At 40.3% G+C, this 18,735-nt stretch overlaps 1 protein-coding gene across 1 annotated transcript in view; it reads left to right on the forward strand.

Annotated features, from left to right (window-relative positions):
- Positions 1–3,216: 3,216 nt before the first annotated feature.
- Positions 3,217–18,735, forward strand: part of FRK (fyn related Src family tyrosine kinase) — a 35,615-nt gene continuing 20,096 nt past the window's right edge. Inside the window, exons 1-2 of the mRNA XM_081905695.1 lie at positions 3,217–4,161; positions 18,446–18,567. Coding sequence (XP_081761821.1) covers positions 3,764–4,161; positions 18,446–18,567 — 520 coding nt within the window. The 5' untranslated portion in view covers positions 3,217–3,763. The remainder of the gene's footprint in view (positions 4,162–18,445; positions 18,568–18,735) is intronic.

Genomic DNA, 18,735 nt, shown 5'->3' on the forward strand with positions numbered 1-18,735 from the left:
TATTTGTGAGCACAATTCAAAGTGTTGGTTGGTGCTTTTGAAGCCTTGAGAGTTTGTTTGTTTTTAGGACTGGGTACATTTAGAACCAGGGCTTTTTCAGAGAGAACTCACAGGAACTTAGTTCCAGAACCTCTCAGGTGGATTCCAGGCCTCAAGTGGGCAGCATTGCCATTCTAAGCAAAAGAGGGAGATGTTCATGGTGAGTTCTGGCACCTCTTTTTCTAGAAAAAAGCACTGTATAGAACCATCTCCTCTCAATTCTCTGAACAACATTTGTGGCCCTGCTCTAGATTCCCCAACTGACTTAGGTGCATCAAGGAGTGTAGAGAGGGGACCTTGTTTTTGGCAGGTTTGGAGACTGATGAGTGCATTTCAGTGTCACTGTGCTGAGGGAGGTAAGTTCGTTAGTTTGTGGACTTTTTGTGCTGCCAGGTTTTTATAGATTGTATCCAACTAAGGCCCCATCTACACTTTATTTTAGTTTTACTTATTTTCAGTTTACTGAAATTTATTTTTAGCCACTTTGACTTTTACTTTGGAGAGAAAAGACATAGCCACAATATGTAGTGGTAATCCCACTGCTTATGAAAATGTCATTATGGTGGTGGATATGTGCAGGATTATTCAAGAAAGTTCTATATGTTATTGTATACACCCTGTATTTACACTATACACACTTTTGACACATTATTATCTTCTGAAAGCCAGGCCTTTGGGGGAAGCACGTGTGTGGCAAATGTTGCAAAACATTTATGGAATTGCAGCCCATTTTAGCCTTACCACACTGTTCTTGAAAATTCCACCCAACCTATTGTTATTCTGTCTAATGCGTTCCTATGAATGGTCTGGGTCTGATTAAGAGAAAGATAAGTGAACAGCTCTTAGCGCTGGAAAAAAAAAGTTAGAATTAGAGCTTCTTTTTTGCATTGGCAATCAAATAATTTGTATAAAGGAAGGGATATAAAACGTGTTTGCTCATTGGATCAGAGCTTACCATCCGTGTATATTGGCACTGGAACAGTCTCCTGAATATAGATTAAATTCTGGCATTTTATCAATGTATATTCTCAAGCAAACTGTATTGCTAGTGAGTACTGCCATTAATCTCAGTATATTTATTTACAGTACAAGCCCCAGAAAGGAGGGCTTATCATATTTGGTCATGATGTTAATAAGAATACTAGAAATGAGTTCAAAGAGGCTAAGCAGGCAAGAACAAAACATGATACAGAGTTTCTTTAATTTGGAATGGGAGGGTGAATTGCTAGGAGTTGCTACTCCCTCATTACTGTGAAGAGAGCATTACCTTTAGTAACTAATGAGTGGCTGCATTTCTACCAATAATGTTCCTTGATGTCTGGAAAACTAATTCTTCTATCCGTGAAAAGTGGAACCCTTCAGCTAGCAATCAGGGCAGAGAAATTCAAGCTAATGCTCTCTGGAAATCTTATATAGGCTCAGATATTTTGCTGCCTGCTTCAAATATCCTTCCCCATGCTATGATTATATAATTTTTAATAAAGCAAAATACTGATAGATTGTACTTCAGACTGCCATTCATTCCACAGAATCTCAGGATGGACACACACACACACACAAAACTGGACATTAAATTGCCGAAGGGCCATAAAGGTGTCAGCAGCAAAGTTGAAATTATATCCCTTCACAATTTTATCCCCAAACATAAGTTTCCCTCAAACTTGGCACCACTCAGGGAAGCAAATAACCTTAATTAATTTGCTGGGAGACTCTTCCTAGATGAGTTTTACACACAACATTAAAAAGCCTCTTTAAGCATCATTCCTGTTATTTCTACAATTTCTACAATATATGACTCCTGTTGATATAAGATAGGCCATGGATGAGCAATCTACTGTTATTAGCTAGCCCAGGGGATCCCAAACTGTGGAATGTGAACTTCATTCCTGTGGTCTGCGGATTTGTGGTTGAAGGTGGGAGATGACATAGCAGCATAGATCATAGAATTGACCCTGCAGTCACTCTTAACGTCTGTTCATGAAGCTATCATCTGCGCATGTGCAATGGCTGTCTCAAATGCACACACCTCAGCTTAACTGTGAAGTGGCCTATGTTTTCCTTGTGGATTGAAGCTGGTTTGAGGGGAAATGCATCAAACGAGTTTCTCAAGAAACTGCAAGATAGCTCTGCATTGTGGGAGGGCAGTGGAGGCAGACTGTGTACGCATTACTGCATACTCTATGTTTATCTGAGAAATGTGACCAAATTACTATTGAGGATATTGCTTTGCTGTAGTGATTTGTTATGTATAAAATGCAGATAGACTGGGTGAACCACTCTCCACTTCCCTTCAGGGTTGCTAACCCCAGTCAGCAAATCACTGGTTCTTAAATTCAGAGTTAGATGACTAAAATGAAAACATAAGCCAATGCATCACCACTTAGCTGCAAGTACTGCTAAATAAATCAAGCAGTTAGGTCTGGATATTCTAGAATTTTGTGGAAACTCTCCGTCCTCAAAAAATTAGATTTGTTTTCTTCAGATCTAAAGAATTTTATTATTTGTAACATGTATATCCCTCTTTTTCTTCATGGTGCTCTTGCACCATCTTATTCTTATAACAATGCTGTAGGAAGAAGAAGATGAAGAAAGTATGACAGCATTTTATTATTTATTACAGTATTTATTTAATATTATTGGTTCTGAGGTTGCAACACAGATGGGCCCTTATTTTACTTATTAATTAAATTTATATCCCAACCTTCCTCCCAAAGGAGCCCAGGGTGCCAACACCTAAAACAATAAAATTATAAAAAGAAATTTTCAAACATCCAGAACAGTTTTAAAAATTAAGAATTTCTAAAAGCATTGAAAAATAATCAAATTCCTTCATGTCTGATAATTTCAAGGTGGCTGTGGGTGATATCTTCCACCCATTGCCAAGTAATTGGGAATGTTTTAAATTTCTTCCTGAATGTTAAGAATGAGGGAGGTAGGTGCACCTCAGCAGGGAAGGCATTCCGCAATGTGGCCTGGCCACCTGGGAAAGATTTCTGGATTCTTTGTGAATATGAAATAAAAAAGTGCAAATTCATTGTGCAATAAAATGACCATCAGATGATACTGTCATCAAGGAGAGAGTGGTGTACGTGTTTGAGAGACAGAAACACACACAGAGTGACCAAGACAGAAGGGAAAAAGAGCAAACCAGGAAGTGCATACAAAAAATAGTTTGTCCACAAGCAACTCAGCATATTAAAGCAACAAGGCAAGTTAGGTTGGTTATTCATTACCAGGAGCTACAATGTGTGCAGAGCCTCCCTACTGCCAGAGTACATTTAAAGAGAATAAAGGGAACGAGGAGGTGCAAAGATAGGGAAGTTCAGCTGGAAGCTCTCTCTGCTGTTTCTGTTTACCTGTTCTGTTGCTACAAGATTTTTTGGCCCCTAACGTGAGGATTCAGGTCTTTCTGACCGATCAGAAGAGGAAGTGAAAAAATTCCCCTGACATGAACAATTGCACTTCAGTGCTCAGATTTCAGTCCTGATCGTGGAGCTGGAAGGCAAGGAGGAAACTCTTACGGTGAAGAAGACTTGGAGGGGGAGAAACAAAGAAGAGGACGCTTCCAGTGAGATCATTTGCCTTTTGTACTAAAGGAAGGAGTCCTGGGACAATTTTTGAAATGACGCTGAATGGAAAAAATGGGTGTGAAGGGATCTTGAACGCTTCAGGGTAGGAAGAAGGGGACTGAAGGAATACAGGCCACAAGCAAGAAGGGGACAGAATGGGGAACTGCTGTCAGAAATATTGTGCTTGTCTGGAGCCCTATATGCCTTGGCTTTTCAATTGTGGGACTGAGGATAAGTCTAACCCAACTACTATCAATCCGACTGTGACGCCAGACTCCTCGGACACCATCTGTATACACATCCCAAACCCACCGCCTCTTCATCCATCAAAGCAGACTTGCAAATATGTGGCCCTGTTTGATTACCAAGCCCGTACAGAGGAAGATCTGAGCTTCCGAACTGGAGATAAGCTTGAAGTGCTGGATAAATCTCAAGGGAGCTGGTGGTTTGCGAAGCTGCTCGTGGAGAATGGGTCTGCTAAGCATGGACAGAAGCGGCAAGGTTACATCCCTGCCAACTATGTGGCTCCTGACCAGAGCATTGAAGCTGAACCGTAAGTTCTGAAATGTATATTGTTACATGATACAGCTGACATATAGCAATAGCTACAGAGAGCTGCGGGGCACGGGGGTGGGGAATGACAGCAACTTCAGGTAACAAGGAAATTTGGAGTAAGAATAGTTTCTGTCATATAGACATAACAAAACAACATAGGTTGCTTCCAGATGACCTGTTTGTTGAACCTTCATTCTGATTTGTATGCATGGAGATTACAGGCAACATCCTATCAAGCAATGGTTATCCCACACTTCCTAGTGCATTTTCCCATCACATTCATTGCCACAAAACCCTTTTTTTAAAAAAGCAGCATGTTTGTTGAGCAAAAGTGCCAAATCCACTTTAAGTGTATAAGCTGATTTTGCCAATATGCAGTTGCATCCCACCTGTGAAATAATGACAATCTGAAAGTGGTAATTTAGTAATATCTTTTAATTAAAGCAACAGAGCAAAATAGTGACCTAGGTCAGATGTGATAATAAACCATGATTTATTGTGATGGGAATGAGCTGCAACAAGTCTTGGGGTTACATACTCCCAGATCCGCCTCTGGCAAGACTGTGAGGTGGAAATTTGAGCTGTTCACTTCCTTTTTAAAAAAATTAACCATAGGTTGTCATTTCATCCAAACCTGATAAACTGCAGTAAATATTTATTATGGTTTATTCGAAACAAGCCAACTTCAAATGATGGGATACAAAGCTGTTTTGTTCAATTAACCAGTTAAGAATAACTACAGTTTAGGATTTCGTTGCACTGCTAAACTGCAACTTGTCAAAAGCAGAAGTGAAACTTTTGATCTCTACACGGCCACACCAGTACGGCGGAATCGTCTGAGTCAGAAGTTCTCTGTGACTTGTTTCCATCACAATAATGAAAGCCTATTGCCTACCAAGCAATGCTTAAGCTTTTCTTATTAACATATAAAGTCACGAGCAACTCAGGGCCAGTTTACCTGAAGGACCACCTTCACTCTCTGTAAGATTGATTAAGATATTCAGAGGAGGCCTGTTGGCCACACAACAATCTGCAGATTGTCATCTAGCAAAAACATATAAATGGGCCTTTTCTGTGGTGGTGCTGTAGAAGCTTCTCCCACCCTCATTATTTGGGCAGCATCAACAGTAGCATGCTTCCAATGTTTACTGAAAACACATCTCTTTGCTTGGACGTTTCCTGATCATCAATACTAGATTCTACAACCGTATATTTCTTGATATTCTGATAGCTGCATTTTGAAATCGTTTTAATGGATGTTTTCGTGTTGTGAACTGCTTCAAGATTTTCTTAGCAGTAAGAAATATAACACTATTTAAAATAAATAATAATAAAATATTAAGCCATGGTTTTTCATGACTTACAAACCATCACAGCACTGCTGAATTGTGAAGTGGTGCAAGCAAATTGATAGGAGTTCATAGGATTGTATGCAATGCTGTTCTTCTTATGACAGAAAGCCCTTTGAGCCAGTGGAAGCTTCTAGTCAGCAGGCAAGAGGGGGAGGGGAGTGATATTTTGCATATTCACCCTCCATACTTGCATCCCCATCCAAAAATCTCCAGAGGTTTGAAACAGCATAAGGGGGTGGGTGCAGCGAGAACAGCAAATTGACAAAAAATAGTCTTCTTCTATACTTCTTGAGTATCACCCTTCATAAATAACATGGAGTTCACTTTAAGAGGTTTTATGTGCTAGAGCAGGGACAGCCTCAATATATGGTGGACTCTGACTTCCATCAACCCCCAACAACCATGGCCAGTGTTTCAGGGATGATGGGAGTTGTAGTCCAACAACATCTGGAGGGCAACCCATTGACTATCCCTGTGCTGCGGATTGCAAGAGCAGGTGCAGGATTCTCTATAAGTCAGCATACTCGGAAACATCTGGGGAGAACTCATCAGTGTGCGGATTCAAGAATTTCATCTTAATATAGGGTTGCTATTAAAGGAATTAAAATGATAACTATCAACCTTAGCAGCTAAGCCTATCTATTTTAGACCTATAAAATATGAGGATTGTTGCTGTAGTTAAGAAAACTATAAACACACCACTGTATATTATTACACTGGAGAGATTTAATTGTAGCTTTATTGCAGCTTGTTTACATTACACCAAAGACAGTGTGTGATTTATATTTACATGAAAAATAAATGCTGCAGTAGCTTCCTTAATTCAACTTACATTTGCAGTGGAACTCAGAGGTATGTACGGAAAGTGGCTTTGGGGGAAATACTCCATGGAATAGCAAGCAGATGTGGTGCCATGGCACTGACACATGTCTGTTCTCTGTTTGGGCACATGTTACGTTGCCGTACGTTTGGGTAAAATATATTAGGTGCTGCACAAAAGCAGTTAACTACCATGGGGCCCAGCTCTCAGCTTTACAATCTAAGATACAGGCTCAGGAGAAAAGAGGAAGAAGTTATGTCATAGAGGCTGCAGACCTTTGGTGAATCCTACTCCAAATTAAATTGGCACAAAGGTCATCTGAACTAGTAAATTGAATAAGGAACTAAAAAATACCTAGAAAAATTAACTGCCACTTTCTTTGTACAGCAGCCGAGTTGTGGGGCATTTTAAGGGCTAAGAGGATAAGCAGTGAAATTGGGCTACTCCCAAGAAAATGGGTACATAGGATTGCAGCCCCAGTCAACAGTCCTATATCCAGAATCTTTGAATTAAGGCACTTTGAATTTACAGGAAATTACAAGATACACACAGCATTGTGCTGCGAGTAAAACATGCTTCCATGGACCAGAGACCACTTTATCAGAGTGGCCTCTGGCCCCTTCACCCTAATAAATCTGCTAGTTTTGTCTGCTGCAGAAAGATGCTGGTGAGTAGACCGCTGAATGTTGGCAATTAGTGGGCTAGGGATCTTTTCTTTAGTTCTGCAAAGGAAAAATGAACAGGCTTTCAAAATGTTTAATCTGGCATAATAGCTGGTTGGCACTGAGTGCTATTGTCACTCTCGGTGTGTTGCGACAGCTTGTTCTACTCCGTGCATCCAAGCGGCAATTCTGCAAGGCAAAAGTGTTTGGCCAGGAATGGTGGTGGCTGGGAGTGGAGTACTGGGCCTTGCCAACAGAAGGTTTGACTGCATGTGGAAATTGGGGATTCTGCTACACAGTGCTGGGTGTGAAGGGTGCTAGAGAGCAATACAGCCTAGAAAAGACACATTGCTCACATATGGCAAAGGCAGGGAGAGATGGGAGACAGCTGCAGAAGCTATGCTTTGAGGCAAGTATAGTTTTCCATTGCTTACCTGTGGGGAGCTGACTAGGCACCTGACCTGTTACCAAGGAGTGGGACTTGGTGCTGGATATTTTGAAGTGGAGACCCAAGAGGACTTGCCAGAGATGTAGGCAGAGAAGCGTTAGCAACATGCTATGTGTATCATAAGGCCAGTCCATTCTTGCAAAGTGCTCCCTTCGTGTGCAATGTGACCTCAAAGGGGTTGCGTGTGAATCACAAATTGTGTAGGCTTGATCTACATGTAAGTTCTGTACACCTTCCTAGAGGAGAAGCTTAGGGAAAATGTAAGGCAGGGACGGGGAACTTGTGGCCCTCCAGATGTTGCTGGAATACAGATCCCGTTATCACATACTATTGGCTATTTTAGCTGGAGCTGATAGGGAATCTGTGGTCCCCCAATATCCAACTCCCATCACTAGTATAAGGTATGAAGCACATTTCAGTCTCTTAAATTCATACCTTTAAACATGAGCATGGGGTATATAATAGGCTTGTTAACTTTAAAGGCAAAGAGCATCTAAGGTAACTGTGCTCTTCATGCAGACAACATCCTGTTGGTCTCAGTAGCATGCTAGGGTGTTCTTGGTGCTGCCAGAAACACACCAGGTATGTATTGCTGGGTATTCCTGCAATGCTTGATACCAATTTGTGTGTGGGCTGATGATCACTTCATTATTTAGGGAAAAAAATGCTCATTTATGGGTGACCTTTTGGGTGGGAGAGAGGACCTTGCATTTTTTGAGCTCACCACTTTATTCGCATATGGTATGCAGCTTTAAAAACACAATTGATAGGCGGTAAATGACTTTCACAAACTACACATAGCACTTGTGTGACTGTTTTCTTTGAAGGTTTTTTTCTAACCCAACTTATCTATATCACCTCCTCCGAGCTGCATCCCCTTGCGGGCAAAAGACAGCTTACAGAAGGAAATTCTGATTAGGTTTTTAAGGTTTGACCCTATGGTGCTATATATATATATAGAAAGATTTGTTGTTCTGCCAGTAAGCTTGTTTCCTCTCCAGTTCTCTTTCTCTGTATCTCCTTGGCAAATGCTTAAAATGATTTGGCCAATATTTTCAGCTTTATAATGAAAACATCTAGAGAGCTTATTTCTGAGCAATATGATTTTCTTTTTTAATGACTCGAACTACAGTATAGTAGTTTCCAGCTCTATCAATACATGTAGTTTTATGATATAAATTAACTATTTGGAATGGTTGCCTTAACTATCCTCACATCACCAAGTTTTAATTTTAACGAGTAGTACTAGTCACACAATTTAAACTTTTGAGAATATGCTCTCTCTGCTTCTGTTGCTTTTCTATGCCTTGCTTTCGATTATATTCAGCACTGCAAACAGGAACCATGGAAACTAACTGATCACCTGTCCTTGCTCTTTTAGTGCCAATTGTTTTGCCTAAACACGAAAATGTCCTTCTGCCAATGTATTATGGACAACAAATGTTAGCCAGCTGTACTGTTAATTTTAATAACCTAAACCATGGAGGGAGGGCTGTGATTGAAAACAACCCCACTTTTGTTTTCTAAACTGGCCACAAAAAACATAGTATCCCTTCAGGCTTGCTTTTCAATAAAGGCCTCTTTCCCTGTTTCAGCCAACATTCACTGAAATATGAGTTTAAGTATCAGTTGAATGTTACATCTCAACGAGAAGGCAGCACAGGGCATGTGCACTGAGAATTAAGGTTGCCAAATCCTACAAGAATGTACCTGGAAGTAAGCCTCATTTATCTCAGTGGGGTTGACATCTGTGTAAGTAACACAATGATCTAGGGTGCAGACACACTGCACATTTAAAGCATGTTATACTCCCTCCCAAATAATCCTGGGGAATTTAGTTTGTCAAAGATGCTGGGAATTTTAGCTCTGTGAGGGGTAAACTATGGTTCCCAAGATTCTTTGGGGGAAATCATGACTCATAAAGTGGTATAAGAGTGCTTTAAACGTATGGTGTGGGCACGATATTTTACAGCAGAATATCGGCATTACAGAAAAGGAGAGTTTTGAGGAGGGATTTGAAGGAAGTAAAGGAGGCAGATCAAGGCATAAGGGTAGCAGAGGAGAAAGGGCAGAGTTATTTTGGGAAGCAGTAAACCTCTTAGTGGTGGAGCTGGATATGCAAATAACCCAGGTAGGGGTTGCACCATGATTTAGAGATAGCAGAGTGAAACAGCTGTTCCAAGGAAAGAAGCAACTTTGCTCCAAGTGAGTGAAATTCTGTTGTGTTAATTGTATGCATTATATAAAAATGTTTAGACTGGATAAGCACTGAACTTGTTTTCACTGTCCTGCAAATAAATCCTTTACAGCTGTGTGTCAACAGTGTACGTCAAGTGCTTCTTTCCATGGAAGCGTGCTAATATTCTGGTCATTCAAAGATTCCCTGTGTGGGCCACTCTAGTTTGAATATCTGGAGATAGGAAATTAAATGCGGGAATTAGAAGAAAGACTGTGCCAGTTTAAAGAATTGACTTGTGTGTTTTTTCCTGGTGACTTCAGAAAAACCAAGTATTAAAAATGTTCAGATAAGTTTTGCTCACAGTAGATCAAAGAAATTAAGGAACTTAACTTAGTAATGTTCATTAATTTCAAGGAATATACTCTGAGTAAAACTTAGTTAAATACCACCCCAAATATTGTTGTTGCACTGAGAAATAGAGATTGTGAAAAATAGGGAAAACTTGGATCCAATTTGTAAGATAGTCTTAAATCTTGATGTTTATGAGAATTTCTGGAAACAGTGTCAACTTCTTAGATTGTATGTGACCTAAGATCTAGTTATGACTAAACGGGTCTGAAACCTATAAAGAATTACAGGTAGTTCAAGGACCTGCTATGCTCTAACATCAGAAAGAGAATCAAGAATGTTTTTAACCAAATGTGGCATTTTCCACATCTAAGGCTTTGTGGTTTAATATTAACAAGGCAATAAAAAGATTGCTTGACTGTAAAATACCCCTTGATCTTCTGTTATTACAGTGACATATAAAATAATTGATAGGCACTGAAGATTGTTATGCTAATTGCTGCTAAAATTATCTATGCTAAGCACTAGATGGACTGGGAGTTTCCCACCACTGCACAATGGAAAACTAAAGTGCACAAAAGAACAGGTTTTGAAAGATAAAGAAAAAGTGTAACATTTTAAATTAAAATTCACATATGTTTCTTGATTATTGGTACAACAAAGCACGTACAGCAATTCACAATAATCATGCATTTAGTTTGTTATAAATCAATATTGATGATTTTTTTTTGGTATATGGATGTGTATCATGCATATGTATGTCCCTATAGATTACACAGCAATGACAAAAAGAAAAGAAAAAAGAGTGACATTTGTATAATTTAGTAGCAATAAATGTCAGCTCCTATCTTCAACTGGAGGCAATATCTGTCATATATCCAAATGTACTTTGCCCTGCCTTGTAAACAAGGATTTAAAGAAATAAAAAGAAATCAGCTGCATATTGACTTTAGGAGCATGATAACACAATCCTATGTATGTCTACTCAGAAGTAAGTCTGAATGAGTTTCATGGCGCTTATTCCCATTGTAGCATGAGAGCTTTTAAATCAGATGAAATTGCACAAGAAATTACTCTTTGAAAGAAGGCAATATGTTAAACCTGATTATGCCAACGATTGCAAGCAGGGCATTCAAAAAGTGATTGTCTGAAGAAAAGGATAACTTATGAATTCAGGTTGATATAATGTGATATGCTGGGTAACTTTTGTGAAGGAATTCAAGCTTCAAAGCATGTACCATTTGGAGTAAAGATTGGAGTAAAGCTATGAACGAGGATCTCTGTGTAACTGGCAATGGGTGAGCACTGATGTGCCCATGACGTGGCCCTCTGAAAGAAAAAGTTGCCCCAGGACCTCTGGCTTAAGCTTTCCAACACTCTATGAGGTACTTGAAAGAGAAAAGTATCTCCAAAAACACCCTGTTGCCCACCACTGCTTTCCAAGATAGAACCTGTTTCCTCAGATCTCTGTTCTACATTCTAGCCCCAGGCTTGAACTGGTATTTTAAGGGGAAATATTTTTTTCAGATGGAAAAAGTGAGATGAAATACGGAAATATTGAAGCCACTGCTTTTCTCAATGACTAGCATTGCCTCTTTGTGGATATGCTCTCCGTTTCCCTTCCCATACTCTTCCTTCTGTTTTCTGTCTTCACCTACACTGCGACCAGAAATAACTCTCCTTTATTAAGAAGCTTAAGTGGGTGGTAGTGATTAATAGTCTCTAGATGTCATACTTTAAATGCACAGATACCTCTTATTTGTTGTTACAATAATTAGGTTATTCAGCTGCATGGATTGGACCAAGAAGCATGATTCATAACCTTACACATCAACTGGATTATGTACAAAGAATAATAAATTATGCAGGCCAACATAGCTGTCTCTGAAAACTTGAAGGACTGGTTTTCTGCAGATCAAAAATGGGTTTTGATTATGAGGATTAAGTGATCAAAATAGTGTGTGATCTGTTTGCGTACTTAAAAAAACACACCTCTTCTTTAGTGGGTCCCTACTTCAGGCTTTTGTCTTTCCTCTGGTAATACTAAATGGCAGAAGTTTTCATAAAATTTCTGAAAAAAATCAAGTGGCATTGCTTAGTGGGTTTTTTTTAACGTTTTGCTTAAATCAGACTTAGGACTGATTCCTATGGTACATGCTTTTTTTTAATCAGTGATGACGCTACAGGAAATAGATGAACAAAGTTCACAATGAAATGGAAGGGCGTAAATTACCTGCAATAGAGGTGATAAGTTAGGATAGTGCAAAGGTATATTGGCACAATTAATGGTATAAGATAAGAAAAAAGGGGAAGGATTACAATGTCATTCCATAAATGTGTTCACATTTAAAAAATGTTTTTCCTAATTACCTGCATATGGAATCCTCCCTAAAATGAGGAACAATCAAATCTAGGGATTCTGGAGAATCCATTTTTCATTTCCACCCTGGACTCTTGAACTCAGTCCATGAATCTAGTCAAAATGAACTCTTGGATATGGGTTGGTGTGAAGGTTTGGGTTTAATGTCCTGCCTTGGACCACTTCTCTACCCAGGAACTGACTATTCACTCGGCTATGTTTAACAACAACAGTGCGATATCAGGAATGATGGCGGTCGAGACAATAATCTAAGGATCTTATCTGAAAATTATTTCACTTTGGGACATTCCCACGATGGATGAAATAATTTTCCAACTATCCTGCAGCCCCTCCAACAAGTTGAGGACAGAAGATTATTGATCAATGCAAGTGGGGGGGGGCTATAATGCCATTTGTGTATCAGTTTCACTTTCTCTTAGGTTTGAGTTGAGGATACAGCCATTTGAAGTGGCAGCACTAAAAGCCCTGTGCTACATCACCCTGTAAAACTGTGGAGGCAAGTTCTTCCATTTGGAGTCCTGCTATATATGATGCCAGTGATGAGGTGCCCTAGATAGAGCAATGAGTAAGTGTAGACATCTTTGGCCTGTGTCCCTTCTGCTAGCAGCCACTAAGCATACAACATAAAAAATACTGCTGGTTCCCAGATATCCAGTCACATTTTAATTACTGCAGCTTCCCATTAAAAAGGCAAACCACCCTGTTTGTATGTAGTCACCAGTTAAATATTCAGCTGAAACAATCAAGAAAGAGCTGCGATGTGAGGCAGAACAATACACTCAACTAAAAACAAAACAAAAGCCATAACACCACAAGCAGTTCTTGATTGCTGGATTCCTGTTCAAAGAGTTTTGACTGGTGTGCCAGCTTCTAAGCTTTGATATACAAAGGGCCTCTCTCCGTCTCTCTCTGCCTCCATTTCAGCCACTTGACTTATAAATGATCTCTTTTCCTGGTATTAGAAGATAAAAGAAAAGCTGTAATGAAAACTCCCCCTCCCCACTTTTTTTTTACTTTGTGTACGCTTTGGTGATCCAATTTTAGCCATGCAATTACATTTTATCTGTGTGAAGGCAACCCTACCATTAGCTGACAAAAATGTTCCCTGTGCTAGGCAAACAATGGCTCTGTTATAAATGCAGTTAAGATAGTAGCTTTAGATTCCTGTTTGCGCCTTCTCCAAATATGCGTCAAGCCCTTCGAAACTGAATTCCAATACCAACAACTCCCTTCTCCTTCTCTGCATTGCGATTATGTTTTTGGCGATCATAATTTTCATTTACATTTGGGATGCATTTATGTAGGGATGCCATTGACCCTGTGAAGGGCTAGACAGTTTCATCTTCATTCCTTTAAAATGGGATGCAAATCTGGGACGCCATCCTTCAGGTTCACACTCCCATATGAGTCACGTGAACCACACAAGATTGCAGCCCCCCAGAAAAATGCTTTATCAGGCACAGCACACCAAAATGTGCATCCCAACCTCCTCTTTCGTGTGTACAGTGACAAATGAAAGCCACTTGAAACTCTACAGGGGGAAATTAGCAATACTTCTACTACTACTCCTTCTACTTCTTATAGTACAGTGGTACCTCGGTTTAAGTACTTAATTCGTTCCAGAGGTCTGTACTTAACCTGAAACTGTTCTTAACCTGAAGCACCACTTTAGCTAATGGGGCCTCCTGCTGCTGCCACGCCGCCGGAGCACAATTTCTGTTCTCATCCTGAAGCAAAGTTCTTAACCTGAAGCACTATTTCTGGGTTAGCGGAGTCTGTAACCTGAAGCATATGTAACCCGAGGTACCACTGTACTACTAATTTATTCTTTATATCCCGCCCATCTGGCTGTGTTTCCCCAGCCACTCTGGGCAGCTCCTAACAGAATATTATTAATAATAACAAAAACATCAAAAATAAAACATCAAACATTAAAAACTTCCCTAAACAAGGCTGCCTTCAGATATCTTCTAAAAGTCAGATAGTTGTTTATTTCCTTGACATCTGACGGGAGGGCGTTCCACAGGGTGAGTTCCACTACTGAGAAGGCCCTCTGCCTGGTTTCCTGTAACCTCACTTCTTGCAGTGAGGGAACCGCCAGAAGGCCCTTGGCGCTGGACCTCAGTGTCCAGCCTGAACATTATCATCAAGTTGATAAATGTGTACATAGTCATAGTTTTCGTGCCCTCATATCATCCTGGATCATCACATTACAGCATCCTGTTTGATGTATTGACTTGTTACCCTCGCATTCTCATTGGAAAAATAGATACTCTTTAGTTGCTCGGTACCTGTAGGTACCAGTTGTATGAAGCAGTTTCTAAGAACACACTGATAGTCCTGCTCTCTGGATGTCATAGGCAGATAGGGATCTGTCCACTGCAATGAGAACTCTAGCACTTCTTTATTCTAGCACCTCTTTCATCTTCCCTGCTCCATTTCTCTTAAAAGGGTGGTGAAAATGACATTACTATTATAGACTGTCATCTCTGCAATATTATGGAGAAAACAATGAGGTGTTTTGTAGATTATAGTTTTGCGTGTACTAATAGAAACTGGATCTATAAATCAATGTCATGAGAGGTGGGAAGCTGAAAACTGTGAGTGAATCATGTAAAACTATTTCCTATTTGCTAAGAAGGCTGGACATGCCCTTATACTGAAGCCAACATTCTTCTGACTTCACTGAGCCCGTTATTATTTCCTCATTCCTCCTAGAAATGTTACTCATAGTCGAATGCTTGTTAAAATAAATAAGTCACTGTTGTTTCAAAGGCTTCCTTTTGGAATCCACTTTACTTCCTGCTATATAGTCTAAATTTGTCAATCAACTTTTGACCTTTACATGGGTAACTCTCACAAGTTTCACCTGCCTATCCACCTGCAGTGCCAGAATAACGCCATGACTTGTGATGCCCTGATCTCTAGTAGGCACCTACTGCTGGTATTGGGCCAGTTGGCATAATACAGCAAGTGTGCAGTCGCTGCAACAACTCATATTTTCCATGATTGTGCTTTTTCTGGCAAGGACAATACTTTAGTTGGGTATGGGGTGTGCTGATGTTGCTGCAGCTTGCCTGGATGTATCTGAGGAAGGGCAAGGTGGCAGCGAAGCTGGAGCTGTGCAGGGAATGTTGGATTGGCTTTGCTGCTGCAACTTTACCGGGGTGTAAGAGGGCACTGGTTTCCATTCTGACCTGTATTTATCACACACAGCACTGTTTCCATTCCAGTTTGGCTTCCAACAAAAACAACAACAATGTAATTCACCTCACTGTCTTTTGTGGCAGACTTTTCTATATTTAACTATGTAATCAATTACTGCATTATAATAATAATATAATAATAATTTATTCTTTATACCCTGCCCATGTGGCTGAGTTTCCCCAGCCACTCTGGGCGGCTCCCAATAGAGTGTTAAAAACAATACAGCATTAAATATGAAAAACATCCCTAAACAGGGCTGCCTTAAGATGTCTTTTAAAAATAGGATAGCTGTTTATTTCCTTGACTTCTCATGGGAGGGTGTTCCACAGGGCAGGCACCACTACTGAGAAGGCCCTCTGTCTGGCTCCCTGTAACCTCACTTCTTGCAATAAGGGAACCGCCAGAAGGCCTCGGTGCTGGACCTCAGTGTCCGGGCTGAACGATGGGGGTGGAGACGCTCCTTCAGGTATACTGGACCGAGGCCGTTTAGGGCTTTAAAGGTCAGCACCAACACTTTGAGTTGTGTTTGGAAACATACTGGGAGCCAATGCAGATCTCTCAGGACTGGTGCTATATGGTTCCGGCGGCCACTCCCAGTCACCAGTCTAGCTGCCACATTCTGGATTAATTGCAGTTTCCAGGTCACCTTCAAAGGTAGCTCCACGTAGAGTGCATTGCAGTAGTCCAAGCGAGAGATGCACCACTCTGGCGAGACAGTCCGCGGGCAGGTAGGGTCTCAGCCTGCGCACCAGATGGAGCTGGTAGACAGCCGCCCTGGGCACATTTCACACCATTCATTTCAACTCCATGGAAACACAAGGCAAATGGGGGAAAGGGCGCTAATTGCACATTGTTTGCAGACTGAAAGCAGCAACAGTGTATATTAATTGTATTCACTGGACTGATTTCCGTTATAGACGTGGGACAAATCGGCAAACATCGACAATTGGTACTCTAGTTTCTGTTCAAATTCCCAGCCATTCCTAACCTGCACAGTCCCAACCTCACTGCTGCACTGCCCTAACCCTGTCTAGACAGAATGGCCCTATGAAAGAACCTATGTGAAACTGGCATGGATCAGAAAAAGGCTAATCCGTCAATTCCTAGAGGATGGGGGGGGGGGCTGAAGACATAAAAAATGCTTAATGGCTTGGTTTGTTTGATAATAGGAACCATCAGCCATGCCGGCATGGAGGAGGCAGTTGCAGGATGACAGGGTGGAAAAATGTTGGGGTGTAATGTTTGGCACTCCCTCCTGCTAAACTCAGGTTGTAAACGTGTAGAATAAATCAAATTTTTTAAAGACACTAGTCTCCACTGGGCCTCATTTTAAAAGAACACAAACCCTGGTTAAGTTCCAATTTTGCTATCACTCAGCAGAGATTGAGGTGACCCCAATACCATTTGGGGGTATGGCCTTTCTCCCTTACTTAGGCCATACACTAATAGTCATCTGTCCCATTAGCAAAGAAAGAGGCAGATAAGGTACAATCCTGGTCCACCACTATGTCCTGCTTGTTTCTCTTTGGGCTGGTTCTCTCCATCACAAAACAGACAATGTGAGGACTGGATGTACCAGCAATTCAAAAGTTGTTTGGGGACTGACAAATCTGTTTTTCTTTGTATCACTCTCTGTGCTCTGAAATAGGTGAAAGATGGAGGAACTTCTAAACCTTCTCAAGTGTGTGTGTGTGTGTGTGTGTGTGTGTGTGAGAGAGAGAGAGAGAGAGAGAGAGAGAAACTTGAGTAATGGTGTGTGTGTATGTAAGGCCATGAAGTGAATATGTAAAATTTAATGTCTCCCAGCCACTTACATTTTCTCTCTTTTAACATTTTGTATAGTTAACCACAAATTGCTTCTTCTCACCTTTACTATTCATACCTTAAATTGTGTACCATTTATCAAGAGTGATAGATTACTTATTCCTTACATATTATTGAATTACATATTATTGACTAAAGAAATAAAAAGAAATATTATATAAGAGTGATTAGGTATATGATTTGGAGTAAAGCTTTGTTCTTAGGTCAATATTGTTCTTAGGTCAATAGCAATATATTGTACTGTCTAAAAATGTAGTCAAACTTTGTTTTAATCTGTTTTGTGATTTGTTTGGTTGTGCTACTTTGTAAATCCTTTAAATCAACTACCACATACCCAGATGAAAATCAGCAGTGAGGCAGTAGCCTTTTTCTGCTGCTGCTGCTGCTAAATAATAATAACTCAAGGCACCTTACAGATAAAAACAAGAATCTCTAAAAACATAGAAAAAGCAATCATTAAAAACACTGAAACATTAATAGAATTAAAACTGTATCCATTTTACCTGATCTCCCATCACTGATGTCACTAAAGCTTAACTTGCCCATGGGGAAATGGACCACTGGGACTGTGGCATTGGCTCTGCCACTGTGTTTTCACCACGCTGGCCTTGCCCCTATCCCTCTAAGTAATATGTAGTGACACTGGTGATGGGAGTCAGGCAAAGTGTCATCACCCTGCTGACCACTATTGATGAAAATTAATGCATTACCCAGCATTCCTCAGTTACATTTATGGTTAATAGCAGCTTCATAACTTTAGTATCCTTGAACTCTAAAATCCCTCTCTAAATTTATTAATGGGGCTTGTTACTGATGAGCTTTGTTAACAGATTCTAAATTGGTCATTTTAAGTATTGTTTTTATTGCAATGGTTGTTTTCTATTATAAAGGTACTCTGGGCTCCTCTTATGAAGAAGGGCAGGATAAAAAACAAATGCATAAAGAGTAACCTTTGCATCCATTCAATAATGCCATTCGTTTTGTTTCCAGCTGCTCTTCAAGTGCCCAACACAAACATAACTTTGGCCATTAACTAGTTCTATGGCTTTCTTTCTGTTTTAGGTGGTTTTTTGGTGGTATTAAACGAGTGGATGCTGAGAAACGGCTGCTGTATCCTGAAAATCAGGATGGAGCTTTCCTGATCAGAAACAGCGAAAGCCTAACGGGTGAATTCTCCCTTTCAGGTATGATTACTATTTTCTCTTTCTTCTTTCTCCTGGTGTGTGTGTGTATACACACATATACATATACATATAGACACACACACGAGAGAGAGAGAGAGAGAGAGAGAGAGAGTGTCTTGACCTAATTTCTCCTGGGTTTGTTCATGATTATTTCTTTCACAAAGGTAC

This window comes from Podarcis melisellensis (genome assembly GCF_964234715.1).
Source record: "Podarcis melisellensis genome assembly, chromosome: 3".
In the NCBI taxonomy this organism is placed as follows: Eukaryota; Metazoa; Chordata; class Lepidosauria; order Squamata; family Lacertidae; genus Podarcis; species Podarcis melisellensis.